Source organism: Denticeps clupeoides, chromosome 17 (assembly GCF_900700375.1).
Source record: "Denticeps clupeoides chromosome 17, fDenClu1.1, whole genome shotgun sequence".
Classification (NCBI taxonomy): Eukaryota; Metazoa; Chordata; class Actinopteri; order Clupeiformes; family Denticipitidae; genus Denticeps; species Denticeps clupeoides.
Genome location: NC_041723.1, coordinates 1842172 through 1865093, shown reverse-complemented (window position 1 = coordinate 1865093; position 22922 = coordinate 1842172). Strand labels below are relative to the sequence as shown.

General features: G+C 48.8%; 1 protein-coding gene across 1 annotated transcript; it reads right to left on the bottom strand.

The window, feature by feature from the left end:
* Positions 1 to 775: 775 nt before the first annotated feature.
* On the bottom strand, positions 776 to 19414 carry hgfb (hepatocyte growth factor b). Its single transcript, XM_028958241.1, has 18 exons — positions 18371 to 19414; positions 17374 to 17521; positions 16517 to 16629; positions 15946 to 16060; positions 13700 to 13842; positions 11785 to 11905; positions 10269 to 10387; positions 8880 to 9042; positions 8631 to 8764; positions 7694 to 7787; positions 5222 to 5358; positions 4303 to 4335; positions 4082 to 4187; positions 3912 to 3986; positions 3504 to 3653; positions 3314 to 3420; positions 2976 to 3118; positions 776 to 2782 (listed from the first exon to the last, which is right to left on the bottom strand). The coding sequence occupies exons 1-18, from the start codon at positions 18417 to 18419 to the stop codon at positions 2606 to 2608; spliced, it is 2127 nt and encodes a 708-aa protein (XP_028814074.1). The 5' UTR covers positions 18420 to 19414; the 3' UTR covers positions 776 to 2605.
* Between the last annotated feature and the right edge of the window lie 3508 nt (positions 19415 to 22922).

The window sequence follows — 22922 nt, the reverse complement described above, 5'->3', positions numbered from 1 at the left end:
GCAGCATCGAAGCATGCTTTGTGATTGCTGGTTCAAGATTCAAGATTAAAGATTGGTTTATTGTCAGTACAACAGTATACACAGTACACCGTGTATTGAAATAATGTTTCACACAGACCCCCCATAGTGCAATCATAAAAGAAAAACAGATCTGCATATACACACTAAACTAAACTATACTAACTAAAACTAAAGCTTAAATACTGTACAGTATCTCTATAGAGTTATCTCTATAGGTTATCTCTAATTATGAGGGCTTCACCCTCAGGGCTGAGTACTTGGTCCTCTTCTTTTCTTCTTCTACACAAGATCACTTGGTGAGGTCATATTCTTTACATGGGTTATCGTACCACTGCTATGCTGATGACACACAACTCATCTTCTTTTTTCCTCCCTCAGATGTCAATGCTTCCTCCAAGATCTCTGCATGTTGTACTGACATTTCATCTTGGATGGAAGACCATCATCTCAAACTCAAACCCACAAAAACTGAACTAATATTCATTCAATATTCATGATTGCTGAATGCCATGATTAAATCATAAAGGGACTTCAGGGTTTGCACACTTATGCAACCCAGTTATAATATTTGCTTTGAAATGTACATGTTACAGGTCACATTAAAGGTGGGACATTTTTTTAAATGATTTATTCTGATTTATTTAAATGATTTAGTCTTATTCATGTGGAATAATGCGACCACTCGACCCCGCATCCAAAAACAACACAATCATTACACAGAGAAAAAAAAAGGTTTTATTTTTTTAATGGGATATACAGAAGATGATGTAAAACAAAAACTATAAGTTACATAAGTAGCACAGTCACCGACGGTACGGTGACATGTTGCACAGTGATGATTATGGGATTTACCTACACTATAAATATGTGCACAAAATACAAAAGAATACTCACAGGCAAAATATTTACAACGTTCAGTTTACATAGCAGCCAATAGTACATTCAGTGTGTGGCTTGTGTACACACACAATTTTTTAGTAATTATTACTCCCCACAGTAATGTTTCTTTGGCATGGAATGTATTTACAAGATCGTGATGGTAGTGGTAATACGCCGGTTTCAAACACACACACATACACTCTCGATGGTTCCTGAAAACCTGTAGAGTCTGCAGAATGCCCCGCCTAGCTGCCGTATTCATCAAAGCAGCAGCATTTAAAACTGATCGCCTTGTTGCTGCTGCTGCTGCTGCTGCTGGAGGAGTTCCAGCGCCGGAGTCCACCACCGTCCAGTAAACGAACAAAAACACCAAAAAAAAACGTAAGGACCCCAGGTCCGTCTACACCCACATACTCTGCTCTGCAGATATCACCCACTGGAAATACCGAAAAGGTCACTTAAGGATGTAACAGAAGTTGGCTACATCATACATTTATTAATGAAGGTGTAATATAATATAAAAAAAATAGACAACAGGAGAATGTCCACACCGCCTCCATACTGGCCTGTTTGTTCTGAACGGATGACTCCGCCCCCTCATATGTCTGGTCCACATCCCAGTCCAGTGGCCTTCTGGGTAAAAGAGGCCGGTATGGGTGCTGCTGCAGCAGAGGTCTATAAGACCTACAGGAGATGCTCCTAATGCTGAAGTACATTTGCTGTGCTGGCCACAGTGGTGCTTAAAATATTCATATGACAGGTTATAAGCAGTCTTTATAACAAGCTGTAAGTTAACAATGGAGAGAAAACAACAATAACAACAAAACAGCTCTTTCAGTAGGAGCACACCGAAGCTCCCATCCCAAATCCAGAGCAGAGCAATTCAAGTAGTTTCAGGAACCAGTCTCCGGGATGCTTTATGATTGTGTGTGATATGATTGCATTTCCAATGGAGCAAATAAAAATATATAATTTTAATGGAGGATTAATGAGATTGAAAGTGATGCCCCAATATATTTTTATCTATTTGTGTTTCGTCTAAAAACATTTTCATTATGGTACTATTATTAAAAGGTAAACCATTGAATTTTAGTGCCAAAATGGTAATAATGTAATATTGTCTTTCATCTTAAATTGTACCATAAAGTTTCAATTCTAGAGCTCTCTCTAGTGGTAGTTCCTTATGTAACACAGAACAGGAATATACCCACTTTTAGATATGCATATTAATGAAAGTAATGCTGATGTTCACGGTAAATCATAAGCCAAATGTTCTAACTATCAATGCATCCTCATCACATTTATTATTGGCTGATCGAGTGGCGAACCGGAATACCTGCACCCTCACTTGGCCTGCATGGATCGGCTTCAACACTATGTCCTGAAAGTGCAAAGCAATGCCATCCGATGGAAATGCACCATTAGAAAGCACACTGGACATAATTCACCCACATAAATCATGATTACCGCTGGCACCACCACACACACACCGTCCCCTGCTGGCGTCTGAACCCAAAGGTCAAAAACAGCCCAGGCGTATTACATCATGGGCCTTTGGTGCTAAGGATCCACGGCAGAGCTGTTCCATGTTGTCCACCCACAGGCAGTTGCGTCCACGTCGCTCTCGGCTTCGTCGCGTATAATGCAGGGAGTACTAGTTGCGTTCTGATGTGAGAGACGAGGGCCGGTTGGCGCGACCCCCTCTTCAATAGTTCAGGTTTGGATAGTGTTTGTAGACCTTGTGGATCCACTCCGTGTAGAAGGCCACGTTCACGAAGATGCCTGGCCGGTTATGGCGGGCACAGCCTCTGCCATGGACACTCACCCCAACGATGACTTTACTCTCCCGCTCCTGACACACCAGCGGGCCGCCATAGTCTTTCTGCATGGAAGGAAACAGCTTTGATGTCTACGGCTCTCAGTCATTTTCCTACTCAATCTGCCTGTTTTATCACCTAACAAAAAATCACGAAATGCATTGCAATTAAGAAAGAACTAAAGAAAGAAGGAGTCCCAGAACATGCTGGAGTCCTAGTTCAGAGTCACCCTGGTTAATGGAGTTCACCACCTCTCACCTCACACACACCCTCGTCCTTCCGACCCCCGGCGCAGAGTCTGGAACTGGTTATCTGCAGGTTGCCGCGGTGGTTCTCGCGACACTTCTCGTTACTGACGACGGGCAGCCGCACCATCTTCAGGGTTCCCTCGTGACCGGTGCCTGGGGACAGAGAGTGGCAGAGTCACACACCACAAAACATTTGGCAGTTAAATGAAGGTCTACTGGACCTGATGTAATCTGTAATTATATACACAACACGGACTGAATGAGAGAAAGAAAAAAAAAAACATAAATCGTCCCAATCTGGCAACTTCGATCTAAAAAAAAAAAAAAAAAATACTGAGGAAGCATCACCTTTGGTCTCACCCCATCCATACATGGCACACATGGTGCCCTCTGGGATGCCACAGCCAGCGACGGGCAGCTGAATGTTCCGGATGTGTTCAGATGGGAGGGCTGGTCTTGGGTGGACGAGAGAGAGAGAGAGACATGAGGAACAGGCCTCCGACACGACATTGATTAAAACGATCGATGCGATGCTCACTCCGACAGACGCAGCAGTGCCAGGCCGGAACCTTCCGGGCCGCAGATGATGTGGGCTATCTGCACCTCCTGCCTCTGGAAGCGTCCCTGTTGTGACTGGTTGAGGTGGGCCGTTCCCAGCCACACCTTGTATTCCGACAAGTCGGGAACGCTGAGCGGAGAAGCAGGATGGTTTTTGTTGGCCGCGTCACAGTACATCGCCACATTTAAAGCCAGACGACTCCACCGGGCAATTAATTAAAGAGCATGGGAAACGCGCGTCTTCACGTCCGAGGACAAGCTCTACCTGCATGCACTAATTCACAGCTCGGGCTTAGGAGCCCTGGGGAGGGGACACGCCCGGCCTGACCTGTCTGGCCGGCTACTGACAAGCTGCAGACATGACATCACGCCAGATGCTGCGAATTACCAGGAGGAGAAACACTGGCGGTCCGTCAGCACCCACTCTTCACGGACCAGAGACCCGCCGCACCAGTGGAGGTTCCTGGAGGGGGCGAGACGGACACATCGGTGTTGGCTTTCACCGACAGGAGAAGCGCACTCACACACACACACACACACACACACACACACACTCACCCCTTCTGGATGCTGACCATCCAGCTGCCCTCGGTGATGGGGACGGGGCTCCCTCCCACGATGCGGACCGTTTTATGAACGAAGCAGGACGGCCGCGGAGGGTCAGCTACGGCGACACGGTGAAATATGACTCTTATGGGCTGAAATCTACATCTGCGCCGCGGGAGCAGACGGGACCCTCGGCGCTCGTATCGCGTCCAACACTTACGCGTTTAACTCACCGTTTTGTGGCAGGTTGTTCCTTGACGTTTCACCTGGAACCAGAGGGGAAAAGCGGAGATCTTCAGACTAACGAGAAGCCAAAATTATGGGAACAAATATCTGTGTGCGGTGGAAAAAAACAAAAAAAAAAAAACCCTAACAAAACACATGAGCTAACCGTCCAATAACCGTAATGAGTTCCAGGCGGAGAACCGCCTTTGTTTAGTTTCACATTAAGATGGGCCGATAAGTGGGAAGCGGGAGGCGGTGTCCGGCCCGGCGGCGGCAGCCGCATGTGGGACGGGTTAAGTCCTTTCTGCCCTCCGCTGATCTACACTCCAGACCGGCCCCAGCCGCGCCCTCTCTCACCCAGCCAGAGGTAAAGAGGCTGTCGTCGTCTAGAGCCACCTGCGGTTCTACCCCTCACCTCCAGCAGCTGGACAGAACACAATCTGAGACGTGAAAAGCTCCAGTCCCATAATCCACAATGGAGCTGCAGTCTACTGCCTGGCTTTCAACCGTCTCCGCCGCAATTTCGTCATGGTTTGCTTCTGATAATCTCATCATGTAAAACGAACCACTTTTAATAACCGATGGTGGACCTCAGAATCCGCAAGGGACCGTTTTTGTTTAGACCAGATCCCCATTCTAACCTATCTAATCTGCTCGAAATCACTTCTGTCTTCTATGCACATCTAATCCACATTTGACCAACATCAGCAGCTTCCATTTCCTGGTTATGGTTTCTTTCTAGAACTAGACTTAAAACAATTTAGAGAATAGAGAACTTCAGTGAAATTCGCTTTTAGTCTAGGACTAGGTTTAATCAGCTTTCCGGTCATGGATTAAGCCTAGGTTTATGGTTCGATGGTCCTTAATTAAACCATGGAGCATGTGCTGAAGATCTCCTGCATTGGCGTTGACACTGTTGTCACTCACATGGCTTTATCATGCAGTAGTCCCAGGGGGTGAGGGAGTCGTTGGTGTAGCACCAGGGCCCGTGCTTGTCCCCGTCTGGGTTTCGGCAGTAGGTCCTCTCGGAGTCGATGGACAACTCCGCCACGCCCAGGTTCTTACTTGGAACACGACAAACATGACAACATTACACATACCTGTACACGTGCAGTATCAACGTGAATAAAAATAGGTGTAAGTAAATAAATGAAAACTTAATTATTTAAGTTGTGAAGGGACGTTGGTATTCAGGGACATATCTGGAAGCACCACTAGATGAAGCTCAGAACGTGCAAATGAATAGAAACTCACACATACTGAGTGAAGTGAAGTGATTGTCATTGTGAAGCACAGCAAGCACAGCACACGGTGAAATGTGTCCTCTGTATTTAACCGTCACCCTTGGTGAGCAGTGGGCAGCCATGACAGGTGCCCGGGGAGCAGTGTGTGGGGACGGTACCTTGCTCACGGGCACCTCAGTGGCACCTTGACAGTTCGGGACTCGAACCGGAAACCTTTCGATTATGGGTTTCCTTACCCGCCAGGCAAGCCACTGCGCCACATAGTCTGATTCATTTGCATTTATGGCATTTTGTAAGATACCGTTATCCAGAGCGACAGTCCCCCTGAAGACATTCAGGGTTAAGTGTCTTGCTCAGGGACACAATGGTGTCTTAACCACTACTACCACCCTCATTTAATTATGACATTTTTATTGGAATCAGAAATTTTGAATTAGAGTTTGTTTTCTAATATCAAGCAAAAACAAGAAGTTAAAAATTAGAGGTTGAGTAAATGGGGCGGCGTAACTGTAAATCTAGCAGCAAAACTGAAAAATTTTAAAAAGCCAAATTAAAAGTCTCACAAGCGAGAGTCTAATTTTCGATATCTAATTTGTTTTGATGTTGTGAAATTTTTGCCACAATTTCCATACATTTTCATATGACCACAGTGACTCAGGAGCTGACCGACTTTAATCAAATTTGGTTTTTACCATGACTCACTGTAGTAATGATGGTGAGTTTAACAGAAAACCATTGTTATCCCTGCAAATCAGTGAGCCGTTTATGTAGTTTTAAACGTTCCAGAACTGGCCTCTGCAATACTTTACAATTCCATAAAAAACATAATAGTAATTTAATAAATAGTAATACAGTACAAGCAGATTAATACCACAGTAAAGCCGCACTATTCAGTTTGTTCTATTAATCCAGTCTCCATTTGGCCTGTTTGCCCAGACTACATCCTTCACAGCGAAAGCCATTACGGTTTTAAAGGACTCCGTGCTTTCGGCATTTTACGTACAAATGAGCATTTTTATGTGGTCCAAAATGGACCCGTGTCCACATGAGTTGGGTTCAGTGAGGTTTAAGAGGTAGGAGGACACTGTGGGGGGAAGGATCACATTCTGGGGCGGCTTGTGGAGGTCACGGGCCGAGACTTTCCCACCAGGCCAGGGCAGAGCCAGCATGGATGCGAGGGAGGACACAGGGGGGACGTTACTCACCTACACGTCACTCCCACACCCAGCAAGCTCGCCGTCACACGACAACGCATTCCGCCGAACGGAAACGCCTTCGCGTGATAAAAGAGGGAAGATCTGAAGGGAGCGTCTGGTTGAAAACCAGACATTCTGCAGCGATGACCGTTTCATGGAGAAAACTGAGCTTCCCCGCACCGACCTCTGCCCCAACAACGCCAGCACGCTGGGCGACGGCCAAAAAAAGGAAACTGTCACACTTTGATGTGATCGGCCAAGGGGGCGAGCGGGACATCCCGAGGCCAGAGGTCACGGGCCAAAAGCATGGCTGTCCAGCTGGGTTAGTGCCCTGTGTAATTCTTGGGGAACTGAGTCATGTCGAGAGCAGCACTCGGGCCCTTCACCCCAAAGCGAGCGAGCCTGCGCCGCTCTTATTTTCTCAGGGAAGACGAATGTGTCTCTGTGACGGACACAGCTCCTCTGGCTTTCCTCTCGCTGCACCATGACCTTTGACCTTCTGCACGTTCATAAACCAGGGGGAGTTCTTTGGGAAAGGAGAGCCGTTTTAAGGGAACCTCGTTCGGAGGAACAGGTGTCACATCACTTCACCTTTTGTAGAAGTTTTTTGATAGTTTAACTATCAAAATACATACTTCGTCTGCTTTTGAAGGCGCATTATGTGATGGCGTAGAAAGAAAGTAGACGTAGAAAGTGATAAGTGGAGGATGCGGAGTGCTTTTGGCAGGACTTCAGTCGCCTCTGTCCTCTCCTGCCTGCGCAGCATCTTTCTGTCCTTGAAAGCTTCCAAAGAGAGGATTTAAAGCCTTTTTTTCACTTCTAAAACCAGCGTTCCAAAGAGGCATCATGGGAAACTTGTCCTTGCGGAACAAAGTCTGGGGACGTCAGTTCCCATGGAGACCGATATCCGCGGCACGGCTGATGAATATACGAGCAGGGGACAGGCTCGGGTTCCTCACCTCTCGCTGTGTCCTCTCCACGTGGCGCACGGGATGCCGGACCTGGTCTTGGACACGTTTCCTCGGTACCTGTCTCCCGCGCCCTCGTAGCACTCTGACGGAGAAAAAAGCAACTGTTATAAAAAAAAAAAAAAAAAAGGAAAGTGAAGCGGTTGTCATGGTGAAACGCTGCAGGTCAGTGGCACACCCCGGCACCGCCCAACTAGCGCCACTAGGTGGACCTGAACGCACGAATGTCGCTCTGTTCTTACAGAATGCACTTGGCCAAAGATCAGTGGGCCGAAAACATATTAAGATTATAATTATGATTCATGCGCAGATCAATAACCAACTTTGTGACCTATGCTGAGCTGCTGACAGGTTCTGGCCCACAGTCGGTCTGATGTTGACGTCTGTGGGCTGAGGACTCATTCCCACACTGAGGCATGTTTGAAAGCGTCCACCATTAGCGGTTACCGAGCTTTTCTACTTCGGGGACCGCAGAGCAGCCGCGCCAAGAAAACCCAGTTACGAGGGACGGACGGGAACGTGTCTTTATGTTCTCATACGACGCAGCTATTTCTGGAGCGGAGGAATTTTACAAAGCATGATGAAAAGCCGGGCAATGCAGATATGCAAAGGAGTGCAACACTTCAAACGGAAATATGAGTGCGTTCTGGACGAGCTACAAACGTTTTCCACGTACATAAACTCATTTTTCATGCTGAGAGAGGAGGCTGCAAAAGTTCAATAAAAAGTGAAATGAAAGAAGTGAAAGGTGGTAAAGACTCTACATCTCAACAGCACGATGCTCAAGGTCCTCCTCAAGGTCTCAGGCACGATCCATTAAAAACCTCACGGGAGGGGAGAACATATCACGTCAGACAACAGACTCGCTTTGGTTCCGCCAGGAGATCTTTTTTTTTTTTTTTACACGGCATTTTGGAGCAAGTCTCACCCTCAGGATCCGTCGTCTCCGCCCCGCAGCGAGGGATGTTTGTGCAGGACGCGACCGGAACATTAGGGTCCGTGGTGAAGCACCATGGGAGGTCGCGGCCGTCCGGGTTTCTGCAGTAGTTCTCCCGCAAGTCTCTGAAAATCAAAGGCAAACGTCACTGCTCACCGTCGATTTTTCAGATGAGACCTGTGTGCGTGTGTGCGTGTGTGTGTGTGTGTGTGTGTGCGTGTGTGTGTGCGTGATCCTCACTTGCAGCGGTAGTTCTGTGGGGTGAAGGAATGCTGATGGGGGAACTGGGAGTCCCAGCGCTGACAGATCACGCCCCCCGGGGTCACACCCACTGTCCCGCGGTACCCCTCGCCACGGCCGTGGTAGCAACTTGTTGTCGTGTCAGAGGCGGCGTGGACTGATTCTGCCGGACGGAGAGATCAATTTAAAAATGAAAAAGTCCATTATCTTAAACCCATTAACGAGGTTTTGAACTAAATGTTGAGAATATACTATACTATCATATACGGTTTGGATCCTGACCGGCCGAGATCACCAGGCCTGCAGGTCATGTCCGTCTCCACCGCGCTCTGCAGCACTCGCCCAGCGCCGTATAAATAGCTGCGCCCTCATTATGACAACCGAGACGCACTGGCCAGGAAAACAATGGGGCTCTTTGTCCGCCGGCCTTCCCTTTGATTCCGGCCGAAAATAACCCAACTAGGTTTCAGGAACGGGGCCGTAAATTCCGCCGCTTGGTTTCAGCGGAGAGTATCGGATCGTTAGGACCGCGCCGCACGCTCCAAATGGACGGGGCGGCATCTCGTAAACGCCCGCACAGATCTGCCGATCGGCTTTCACGGGGAGGCGGCGGCTGGAACCTGATACGGCGAGAGGGGTCGGCTCCGGGTTCACCTGGGAGCCCGGTGCGGAATCATCCCGCAACACCGACAAGAGACCGACATCACTAAAATGCTTCATATGGTCCAGTGGTGGCCTAGCGGTTAAGGAAGCGGCCCCGTAATCAGCAGGTTGCCGGTTCGAATCCCGATCCGCTGAGGTGCCACTGAGCAAAGCACCGTCCCCACACACTGCTCCCCGGGTGCCTGTCATGCTCACTCAGGGTGAAGGGTTAAATGCAAAGGACAAATTTCACTGTGTGCACCGTGTGCTGTGCTGCTGTGTATCACATGTGACAATCACTACACTTTACTCATATTTTAAAATTTGGAACAGCTGACTTTCATCACAACAGATACGTGGATCAAGTCTCATAAATAAATATGGACAGGTCGGTTGAAGGCGGAACAGCGTGAAGAACAGCGGCGACTGGCACTGGCGACTCGGGCCGAGGTCAGAGGTGAAAGGAATCCACACGCCTGTTTTGTCTTCGCCGGCCCAGTCCAAACCCCCGGCCGCCCGGGCTGGGCAACGAAAATAAATTCATCACTCTCCACAACAAATTACATTCCACGCCGAGGACTGGCACTCCGGAGCAGAGGTCAGGCACAGGAAGAGGAAGCTGTAAATTTGCTGAGGGCTCAAGCGTTTCCTTCTGAAGCCCCCAAAATTTCAGGGCCGCAGCTCGGCCTGCAACTGCACTGACTGATGATCGGCCGGGCGGCTCTTTTGATTCAGTGGTCGGCTCACCGCACTCCTTGATGCTGCAGTACTCCCAGGGCACGCTGGGGTCAGTGGTGTAGCACCACGGCCGGTGGCGCCCGTTGGGGTTTCTGCAGAAGTTGTCCTTCAGGCCTTGACCCGGGAACCTGAGGGAAGCAGCGGAGACACGTCATATGAACCTCAAGCATCTTGTAGCACTTTAGAAAAAATCTCCCCTATTTTAATCAGAAAGGCTTCATATTTAGTGTTTAATGATTTGTATATATTGACTTAGAGTTGATAAGCTACGCTAAGCATGCTAATTGCATGATGTTACAGTTAGCAGCCTCAGGCTTCACATGTTTGACCTAAATATTTTAAATAGTACAGAAGAAAAATAAATTCTCGACACTCCCGGAACCCGGGCAAGAGTGAGTCAGACCAGTGAGTGCCTTGCCAGATACAGGAAGTAAAGAATGGGGACGCTTTTCAATGACCCGTAGATGACTTCTACACGTATACATGCATATTCCTCTTAATGTGGATCTAACGCACACATTATCATGATATGTTCCTCAGAGTTATGTATTATATACGATGGACTGCGCACGTGTATTTCTGCTCACTTCACACCGCAACACGTAGAAAAGAACACTAATCAGTAGTTCCTGGTGCACAAATACAAAAATCTACAATAAACCACAAATTTTTTCTTGTCGGCAAATTGTCTTTACAGGTTATAGGCTTACTGCATGGAGGAAGACTTTGTAAAAGTATGGAAAATAGGCACAGAATCCTCCTTCGGCAGCCACAAACACTCCCATCATGCATTGTGGTATGCATGGCAACGCCCCAATGACTGACTGTTCAATAAACACTCACTGATAACAGAAAAAAAAAAAAAAGAAATACTAATACTGGCAATGCTTTCCCTTTTCCCGCTGCTGCCCGTTTCGGATATACATTTTTCCCAGCCTGGGCACCAAAACAAGCCCACGCTCCAGTTCCAAAAAGCTCGTCTGCAAACACGGGCCGTGATGTATGATGGTCCCTTGGCCATAATCGGGGACATGGCGCGATCCCGCTACGCCTGGGGAGCCGTGAAGTGTGAACCCGTGACCAGCTAGAGTAAACAGTCAGAGAACTGGGACCATGTTGATGACCGCAGCCGGTTCTTACGGCTCTCCCTCCTGTGGGCTGAGGGAAGAGGAGATTTACTCTCCAGCGAGCCCTCCGATGCAGCGTTGCGGAATTCCAAGGGATCCAACAAGGAAGCATTCAGGCACATTCGTGTCATTTTTGGATCTTCCTGTTTCTTGTGCTGAAGGGCCGGGTTCTGGTTTGCAGGAGCATAATTGCATCTCTGGTCCTTTTTTGCCATATCTGTCCTTCAGAAGGGCCGCTACAATAATTTTATGCAGATGTTGAAAATGTCCAGACTGGTTTTAAATGGGTTAGTAATGTAGTCCATGATCTTCTGAATTGAGTGTAAACAGCATGCTTTAGAACAAGCCCAGACCAATCAGCGGTGCAGATTTTTTTGCATTTTTTTTTAGGGTCTCACCACTTGGGGTGGAAGGTGTGCCGGTGCGGCTCGTCCAGGTCCCAGCGCTGGCACTCTCGGCCGCTCTCGGTGTGGTCCATGGGTCCCCTGTAGCTTTCGCCATTGCAACTCACGCACTCCACTGTGGGGAGAAATTAAACACACACACACAGATAAAGACCCCTTACGTACAGTCCAACTTTCCTCAAAACACCACACACTCAGCCACACTCCACACGTGTGTGCAATACGGCATGTGCAGTAAGTGCGAGCCTGAAGTGAGGCTCCGGATGAACACAGATTGCAAATAATCTAATCGTCTAAAAATCATTTTAAAGGGCCAGAACACCTACATGCCCACGATCAGCCGCATGTACCCGACCTTTTTTCATTTCCATCCCAGACCGGCTCGATTTTTTCTCCACTTGGCCGGTTAATTCCAGGACCACGGGAGAGGAGCTCCTCCACGTCCCCTCGGTTCATGACTACGGCTTAGTCACATCAGTTAGTCATTAGAGGAATGGCTTCGGCGATGGCCGCGTTTACGGACCTCAGCCGCGGTCAGGTTCCCTGTTATGACATGCTACGCTAAGAGGTTCACTTCAAAAAAGACAACAGCAACAAGCGCGCTGTCATAATGTACCACTGTTCCAACAAGTCCTCAGACCGCCGGGGTCACCTTCTGAAACGCCGTTAGGCCCCGCGCCGAGCAACGGCGGCGGCTATTGGAAACAGATGTTTATAAGTTCGCCGCTCTCATGAAAGCTCCGGTTTACGTCCCTGCGCATGACTGTTTCCGATTATGGGAGACTAATTTATTAACGAACCCTCCCGGTCGTATTTCGCCACAGATCCTCCGCCTGTTCGCTGTCGTCCCCTCAGACTCATCCCCGGTTCCCACGCTGTCCTCGCTGCGCGACACGCTCTGGACCTCCTGCCCTTTTCTCCCAATCCAGGGCTAAATTGTGTTTTCAAGGCCGTGTTGTTAGGTGGTAGGTGGTGGTAGCCTAGTGGGTAAGACACTCGCCTATGAACCAGAAGACCCAGGTTCAAATCCCACTTACTACCATTGTGTCCCTGAGCAAGACACTTAACCTTCAGTTGCTCCAGGGGGGACTGTCCCTGTAACTACTGATTCTAAGTTGCTCTGGATAAGGGCGTCTGGTAAATGCTGTAAATGTAAATGTAAATGTTGTCACCCATACTGGCATCAGACGGTAAAAATGCAAATGTTCCAGGCCACACAGGTGATGGGGGGATGGGGAGGGACACATTAAATGGGTCATCCATTTACAAATGAATGGGAGCCTATGAACCAGAAGACCCAGGTTCAAATCCAACTTACTACCATTGTGTCCCTGAGCAAGACACTTAACCTTCAGTTGCTCCAGGGGGGGACTGTCCCTGTAACTACTGATTCTAAGTTGCTCTGGATAAGGGCGTCTGGTAAATGCTGTAAATGTAAATGTAAATGTTGTCACCCATACTGGCATCAGACGGTAAAAATGCAAATGTTCCAGGCCACACAGGTGATGGGGGGATAGGGAGGGACACATTAAATGGGTCATCCATTTACAAATGAATGGGAGCCTATGAACCAGAAGACCCAGGTTCAAATCCCACTTACTACCATTGTGTCCCTGAGCAGGACACTTTAACCTGAGTGTCTCCAGGGGGGGACTGTCCCTGTAACTACTGACTGTAATTCGCTCTGGATAAGGGCGTCTGGTAAATGCCGTAACTGTAAACTGTAAATCAAGGGGCCATTTGGTCAACCTCTGGCAGGGTTGAGGGGTCAGAAAAACCTCAGCTTGTTTTTTTTTTTTCATTTAATAATAAGAGCAGATCAAAAGATTGTCACTTATGGTCCTCTCCCCTTGAGACCTTCTTCACTTTCACTGTCACACGTAAACGATGCCTCTGCTTTAACTCTCACCCTCGGAGCACTGTGGGACGCCGCAGCCTTGCAGCCGCACGACCGGGTCAACGGTGAAGCACCAGGGTCCAGTGGTGGCGTTGTCTGGATTCCGGCAGAGGTTTTCCCGGAGGTCTTTCTTCTTGTTCTTCTTCGGCAGGAAGCTTTGAGGGGGACAGAGCGAGACGTTGTTAGCCGCCTCGTCAGTTTGGCTGTCGTTGCCAAAGCAAGTCCTTCTCTGAATTTTTATTACAATGCTGACATCTGAGAACAGGCGATACATTAAAAAAAATTCAGAATATTAAATCTGGATATTAGGCCCCAGAGGAAGAGGGCTACAGCCTTTGCTCTCCAGGTCCATCCATGCATGTTTTTTTCGTGTTTTTTCTTGTTTTTTTCATTTGCATCTGGCAACCCAAGTAGCCCTCAGCTACCCAGTTCTTGAGATGACCCAGTCCTCCCTATTCCTTGCTACTCTTCCAAACTGGAACCCAGTCAATACGCTGAAATGAAACACCACAGCATTACGCTGCCTTAAGAAATTAAGGCAACAAAAGACAGAAATCCGTTGATTTCCCCCACAGAAATTTACACCGAAGGCAATGGGAGAATTTGCCAAGGATATTTAAAGACACAAACTGCTGGAGGGAAGCGGCCCCGTAGTCAGAAGGTTGCCGGTTCGATTCCCGATCCGCCAAGGTGCCACTGAGGTGCCACTGATCAAGGTACCGTCCCCGCACACTGGTACCGTGCCCTTAACACTGGCTAAATACAGAGGACACAGCTCATTGTGTCATCGCGTGCTGCGCTGCAGTGTTTCACAATTAAGTGTCCAGCAACATCAAAAAAGAGGAAAAACATTCGTGACCATGAGCCGGGCCCACGTGAGCCGCCATGCTCTGCGCTCTGTAAAATGGCGAGTGCATGAGAGCCGTTGATCTTGCGGTCAGGAGCTGGCTGAATATTACAGGATAGTCGAGGATGAAAAAGCGGTCTGGTTTAACACAGTTCTATTTACACAGGCGCAGGCGGGATGGTGGGAGGTACCGCTGCATAATTAATAATCCTTTCAAATAGAAAGATCAATTATGATGTTGTGGAGGTCAATGCATCACCATCCCGAAGTGAAGCTTTTCAGAAAAACGTGAAACGGATCAAAACGGAGGAGATTTGGAGACGCGCCGAGAGGAAGAGGGAGAAACGTTCGGACCCTTTGAAGAAAATCATATTAATAACGACATAAATCCTGAACACTGAGGACCAACTCGTCTAATGAGTTCCTCTCCCTCCCACCACCAGAGGCTTAGTGGACATGGCCTGCCAGCGCCATCGGGGCGCCCCCGGTGTGTGCTTTCATGACTCAAGTGAAGTGATTGTCATGTGATACACAGCAGCACAGCACACGGTGCACACAGGGAAATGTGTCCTCTGCATTTAACCCATCACCCTGAGTGAGCAGTGAGCAGCCATGACAGGCGCCCGGGGAGCAGTGTGTGGGGACGGCGCTTCGCTCGGTGGCACCTCAGTGGCACCTTGGAGGATCGGGATAAGAACTGGCAACCTTCAGATTACGGGGCCGCTTCCTTAACCGCTAGGCCACCACTGCACCAGACTAGGCCACCACTGCCCCATTGTCATTGCTGATGACCCGGGAGCCAACTGAGGACCAGTCCGCATTTACGCTAGCGCGAACCGCATGACAGTACGTCACAGGTCACGCCCACCAAACAGAAATAATTCCATCATAATAGAAATCTTTCACACATTCCACCGCTGCCACTGTTACATTAGCCCCTCTTTTTTGTCCCTCTTATCTTCCTTCATTTTTTTTTTTAGCTAATTGACAAATTGGTCGTTTGTTTGAGACTTTAGGTTTTTCCTTCATGCACTTTCTCCTAGTTCACTTTTAAAATTATTGTTGAAACGCTGTGGATGTCCATATAGCCTTTAAGGGCTTTAATTTCTCTTTTAAATCTACAATCACTCCGCCCACTACTCGCTACTAGACCAGCAAAGTTAAGTACCAGATTGGCGCCTGTTTTTGGCCATTGGCACCAATTTATTTATTTATTTTTTGTCGGAAAAGCACAGCACCGCTTTCCACAGCGCAGTGGAAAAGGGATAACTGGCAACTTTTGCTCAGACCGAGTTCTTTACATAGTAGGAATAGGACTGAAAATGATGGTTTTTTTCAGTAAAGAGGAGCACGAATGTAGGAAAAAAAGCACATCCTGATGCACAGTGAGAAGGGTCAGAGGTCGACTCACTCGTGATCGTGTGGGATGAGCAAGGCCCACCGCTGGCACTCAACTCCGCTCTGAGTAAGGGACCGGCGTCCTTTGTAGCTCTGGCCAGTGCCGACGATGCATTCCCTCACGTAGTCTACAGACATGGGGAGACGCGGGGTTATTGCACCAGAAATGACATAAATACTTCAGCGCGCGAAAGGTTAAGGTTAAATGACAGATCACGTGGAAAAGGTCAACAACACTTCAAATCATTTTCAAAGAAAAAACACATTATGTGAATGTGTACTTCATTAATAGCAATGAAATGGAGACGTGGCTCATTGCAAAATATCTGTTTTCTTTGGTCTCTTATGTGTCATGTTGTATTCTGACCAATGTGCTGTTTTACAGTAAGTAATCTGTCAAACCCACATTATATACACGAAGCCAAACGTCACCAAAATCATTCCGAAATCATGCTGAGGTCATAAATGGCTTCCATAATCCTCAGTAATCTGACAAAAGAGGTGCCCACAGCCCTGTCCTTCGCGCTAGTACGCCGTACGGATGATCAGAAATCGAGGGGAGGCTCTGCGCCCGGGCGGTTCACCTTTCTTCTCATACAGATCGAAGTTGAAGTCGCTCTCGACGCGGACGCCTGGAGTGACGCTGTCGGCGGCGAGCAGGTGGCACCTCCGGTTCTTGTGGTCGTAGCCGAAAGCTCTGGAGGCACGAAAGAGCGGAGGGACAGATCAAATACGGAGAGGACCAGACCTGCGATCTGTTTATTTATAAAATCCATATTCATGTTCCATTAGAGCACTTATAACATGATGTCATCGTCCCAAAGCGAATGTGCTGACAAGAGAAGCAGCCATCTGCACTACAGATACAGCCAGGGATTCTGTCTGTTGTTTTTAATAATTACACATTTTGGAAAGGTAACTCACAGATAGTGACGAAATTGGCACATCACCAGATTTGTACGTTACGACATTTAACCTTCTTATGATGGTGAATCAACGACAAACGACAATCTTCTTTCATAATGTTTCACTTTTTTCATTATCCCACTGGAGCTAAATAACCATAATGATAAAGTAACTATAGCCTGACGGTGGGAGGGCACAAGCACTGCCAAAGATTTTTCTTTAAGTCATTACATTTATTTCGCACGAAGCCCTTTACTATTTGTGTTTGTAGTAACGTAACAAGGATTTATTAAGCTCCTTCTGATGGTGGGGTCGAGGTTAAAAACCTTCTGGCCGTCACTGTGGTGCGCCACACCAGTCAGGACTGCAGTCCTCAGCATTTTCGCCAGAGATAAGTGGAAGTGGGTGACGCGTGGGCGACGCCAGTTTATCAGCTCATTAGGAAGAGGGGAAGACTGTCAAAACTGCTGATCTTGGCAGAAGTTCAGGGCCGGTTCACCTCCCACCGGAGCCCTGGCGTTCCGACAGACGTTACCTGCATGGCAGCTTCCAGTTGCCGTGGCAGCGGCGGGCACACTTGCCCAAGCTCAGCCTCCTGGTCTTAGACTGGCACGCCTCAGCCGGGCCGACCAAGCGAACGCCGTCACTCTTCTGGTAGTCCTGCAGCGGGTTTCGCTTGGCATCTAAAAGGGACGACACGCAACATGGCATCCTTCATTAAGCAGTCAGGAGTGTAAAATGTCCCTCGGAGAGCAGGGGGAGACATGAGGACGGGAAACGGGATGCGGAATGATCTGTCTCTGGCTGGTGACTCACGCTGGAGGCGGTGGGAGGGGGGGGACATCGCCACCGTGCCACACACCGCCCTAGCATAGTACAGACTACAATACATGACTTTAAACTGATGCGTCATTCACACTAAAGCATACAGTACAGTGGAATGTGATTTATTCAAACTATTTAATATTACTAATACATGTATTCTTTGTCACACACCACCCTTGCATAGTACAGACTAGATTAAATGACTTTAAAATGATGCACAAAAGTGTGCAGTACAGCGGAATAGGATTTTTTTAACTATGTTTTACTATATATTCTTTGTCACACACCACCATAGCATAGTACAGACTAGAATACACGACTTTAAACTGATGCACCATTTACACTAAATTGTACAGTGCAGTGGAATGTGATTTTTATTAGTAATACATGTATTCTTTGTCCATTTTTTTTCCATAATAACAGAATTTGAAGACTGGCTGGTCAGGCCCCTGACAGCTGCGGTGCGCGCATTTACGCAGCGGGGACGTTCGATCCGACCAGTAACGCGGACGGAGGCGCGTCCAGATGTTTCGGAGCCACCGAGAGAGAAAACAACAGATAAAAAAGAAAAAAGTTGGGGGCTGTTGCGCAACCGACGCGGGGACGCGCACGCAGCTCTGCGGCTCCGGACGGGGACCCTCAACGTCGGCTCAGCGCTGCGCGGAAACGAACTTTCTCCGAACCACGGCAGCGTGTTGTCACCTCACCTGAGCAGAGCAGCAGCGACGCGCAGATGAGGAGCTGGTAAATCCACATGATGCTGTGCGGGACGCGCAGGACGCGGGACTGGAGGCTCGGCTCGGGGTGGAGAGACAGTCCGCTTACAGGAACCCAGCTGCGCGCTCTTAAACCCGGCGCGCCCCCGACAGCGCACACGCAGACCCCGCCCCTGTCTCATGGAGGACTGGACCGGGTTTGTTCCGCACCCAGGGCGGCTGCATTAGAGGAGGAGGATGATGATGACGATGATGATGAGCTCCTTGGGTACTTGTAAAGGACTGGCGAGCTCCGCATCTTATATTAGTTTTAAGTTTAACTTGTGGACTCAGTAAGTAGTGAAGTGGGTGCTGGTGAACTCAGTGGGTAGTGAAGTGGGTGCTGGTGAACTCAGTGGGTTGTGAAGTAGCTAACGTTGAACTCAATGGGTTGTGAAGTAGGTGCTGGTGGGTTGTGAAGTGGGTGCTGGTAAACTCAGAGGGCTGTGAAGTGGGTGCTGGTGACCTCATTGGGTTGTGAAGTGGGTGCTGGTGAACTCAGTGGGTTGTGAAGTGTGCGCTGGTGAACTCAGTGGGTTGTGAAGTTGGTGCTGGTGAACTCAATGGGTTGTGAAGTGGGTGCTGGTGACCACAGTGGGTTGTAAAGTGGGTGCTGAAGTGGGTGCTGGTGACCTCAGTGGGTTGTGAAGTGGGTGCTGAAGTGGGTGCTGGTGACCTCAGTGGGTTGTGAAGTGGGCTATGGTGACCTCAGTAGGATGTGAAGTTGGTGCTGGTAACTTCAGTGGGTAGTGAAGTTGGTGCTGGTGAACTCAATGGGCTGTGAAGTGGTGCTGGTGAACTCAGTGGGTTGTGAAGTGGGTGCTGGTGAACTCAATGGGCTGTGAAGTTGTGCTAGTTAACTCAGTAGGTTGTGAAGTAGCTAATGTTGAACTCAATGGGCTGTGAAGTAGGTGCTGGTGGGTTGTGAAGTGGGTGCTGGTGACCTTATTGGGTTGTGAAGTTGGTCCTGGTGAACTCAGTGGGTTGTGAAGTTGGTGCTGGTGAACTCAGTGGGTTGTGAAGTGGGTGCTGGTGAACTCAGTGGGTTGTGAAGTGGGTGCTGGTGACCGCAGTGGGTTGTGAAGTGGGTGCTGAAGTGGGTGCTGGTGACCTCAGTGGGTTGTGAAGTGGGTGCTGAAGTGGGTGCTGGTGACCTCAGTGGGTTGTGAAGTGGGTGATGGTGAACTCAGTGGGTTGTGAAGTGGGTGCTGGTGACCTTATTGGGTTGTGAAGTTGGTGCTGGTGAACTCAGTGGGTTGTGAAGTTGGTGCTGGTGAACTCAGTGGGTTGTGAAGTGGGTGCTAGTGAACTCAGTGGGTTGTGAAGTGGGTGCTGGTGACCACAGTGGGTTGTGAAGTGGGTGCTGAAGTGGGTGCTGGTGACCTCAGTGGGTTGTGAAGTGGGTGCTGAAGTGGGTGCTGGTGACCTCAGTGGGTTGTGAAGTGGGTGCTGAAGTGGGTGCTGGTGACCTCAGTGGGTTGTGAAGTGGGTGCTGAAGTGGGTGCTGGTGACCTCAGTGGGTTGTGAAGTGGGTGCTGAAGTGGGTGCTGGTGACCACAGTGGGTTGTGAAGTGGGCTATGGTGACTTCAGTAGGATGTGAAGTTGGTGCTGGTAACTTCAGTGGGTTGTGAAGTGGGTGCTGGTGACCGCAGTGGGTTGTGAAGTGGGTGCTGAAGTGGGTGCTGGTGACCTCAGTGTGTTATGAAGTGGGTGCTGAAGTGGGTGCTGGTGACCTCAGTGGGTTGTGAAGTGGGCTATGGTGACTTCAGTAGGATGTGAAGTTGGTCCTGGTAACTTCAGTGACCTCAGTGGTAGTGAAGTAGCTACTCTCGAACTCAATGGGTGGTGAAGTGGGTACAGCAGTGAAGTTTGCTTTCACCACGCTAAGTCAGCACGAAGGAGACATGTAAGAAGGTTTGAAGTGATGATTCAATTTGTCCATAAATCTTCCACGGGAAAGAATACGTGAGCCGAATGAAATAAATCGCAGCGCGCAGAAATGAAACGTGTAATGGATTATCCACTCCCCGACTATCACTTACTTAACAGCAAACCTGTCAGCGGGACATTCTGCATGGCCAGTGGTGCGGGCGCTGAGTCATGTGACCTGCACCTTGCTGTGAAACGCGAGCGGCGGGGTGTTGAGCGGTGATGGGTGCACAGAGGTCAGCAGCAAACAGAACAGATGTTTTCTTTATTTTTCGTTTCACTTTCTTCGTCCAAATGAATAGTTTTAAGCTGGGGACTTAATGCTGTCATGTTGCTGTGTGTGTGTGTGTGTGTGTGTGTGTGTGTTGGGCCTGTACATAACTGAGGGTTTAAGAGATGCTCTGTTTCCTTTGAAGAGAAACAAATGAACCCATTCTCCGAGTGTCCCTCGAGGGAGTGGCATTACTGTTTGTGTGCTTTATTATAACTATTAGTGTCACCAACAGAGCTGCGTACACCCACCCAGCCACCCACCCACACACACACACAGACAAAAATGTACCCAACTAAATAAAAATCTCCTGATGCTTTTATCTCCATGTATGTTGAGGGACAATGCAGACCTACTACCGCTGCACAAAATAAAACACGTTCAGATTGCATTTGGATCTTGCGATGCGCTGGTGGGCGAGAAGCTGCTCGTACAACCCACAATGCCGCCCACCCAGCAGCGCCACGAAGGCGTCCGCGGCCTGTCATCCTGCACATTGTTCACTGCCGCCAGCGGTGGCAGATGCACGATTTCACGAGTGAAGAGTCGAGGAATTCCACCGCAGCTGCGTTTCGCTGTGTTTCAGGAAAAGCGAAGACCGCGCTGATGCCATCGGCCGATCCAGCAGATACTGGCCGTCTCTCTGAAGCGGCATTGACCACCGTGATTTCCTCTTTGCCCCTGAGAACGGGCCCTCCGGTGAGTCACTGGTCTGCAGTCATCAAGCTGATGCTGGTCTCCAGTGATCCGTGTGGAGGTGGGAGCCCCACCATGTCCACCACGCGTCTCGGGAAAACATTTCAGACGCCGCAATCTTTCACTGATGAGGCAACATGTAGGCAACTGCAAAAACATGGGACCCTTAATTAATCACAGGGTGACACACACACACACACATTTTCTCTCTCGCACACACACTTTTCCAGTAATGGCTGACACACACAGCCACCCATATTTTTGTATTTTTTTTTTATGCTTACACTCTTGCGTCTAACTCGGAACATGTGCTTCGGAGCACCAATAAAACAATAACCTGTCCTTCTGCCACTCTCTCTCCCAGTAAAACGTGACCACATCGCAGCCGTAAACCTGTCAGCATGCCACCTTCTCCCCAGTGAAGCCACCGCGGTGGCGCTTCTCCCAACTCCACACCTCCCAGTGTCCTTCTTTCCGGTGCCTCCATCAGTCATTCTGTCCATTAAAAAAAAAAAAAAAACGTATAATGTAATACGTGCAATTAGTGTTATAGCAGCACCGTTGTGTTGTGTTGTGTGTGTGTGTGTGTGGGTGGAACCCCAACCCCTCAGGGTGCTAATAGATTTCCTGCTGCTTTGAAGAGATTTGTCATTCAGGGTCTGGGGCCAGTGTAGAGTTTCATCTGCAGCAAATTACCTGGACCCCAGTGTGACCCCAGTCGCCCCAACACACACACACACACACACAGACGCACATTCAAGGGCTGTGCTCTGGCAGTAGGTGTGTGTACCAGCATACATTCAGTTGCACGAATAATATTGATAATACTTTTCTTTATTAATATTAATACAGGGATACGAACAGCAATACAATAATGGATGTGTTGAAATGTAGAGAAGCTTATTTCATAAAAATGTATGAAAGTTACGCATCACTGCAGCACTAGATGAGTCGACTGCACAACATAAATTAGCCAATAAACAAACACGGCGAACAACACCGGAGCAGAGCTTCAGAAAACAAACATCTGCGTCTGGGCGTCCTGCGGTGCGGCCGCGCCGGCGCTGTAAACACGGCTCGCGTGTCACTCTGTAAACAAACAAACACACACACACACACACACACACACACACTTCCTGTGCCGAGAGCTGTGGCTGAGTCACCCGGGGGAATGGAGAGGGGCTGACAGATGCCACCGGGGTCTGGTTCACCTGAGATCGGCACACACGCTCACGCTCATTACACATTCATACACCAGTCACGCTTACTCACACACACACACACACACACACACACACACACACACACACACACACACACAGACCTTCTAGGTCTGGAATCAACGCAAAAGTTGCAGATTTTTTATCCCAGCACGTCCCACAGACGTTCGATTGACGGACATCTCTGAGGCCAAGTTTAGTTAAGGCAGTGAGGTGCCACTGAGGTCCCCACACACTGCTCCCCGGGCGCCTGTCATCGCTGCCCACTGCTCACTTAGGGTGATGGGTTAAATGCAGAGGACAAATTTCACAGTGTGCACCGTGTGCTGTGCTGCAGTGTATGACTATTAAACTATTCTTCAAGATGGGTTGCAGTGTGCGTTCATA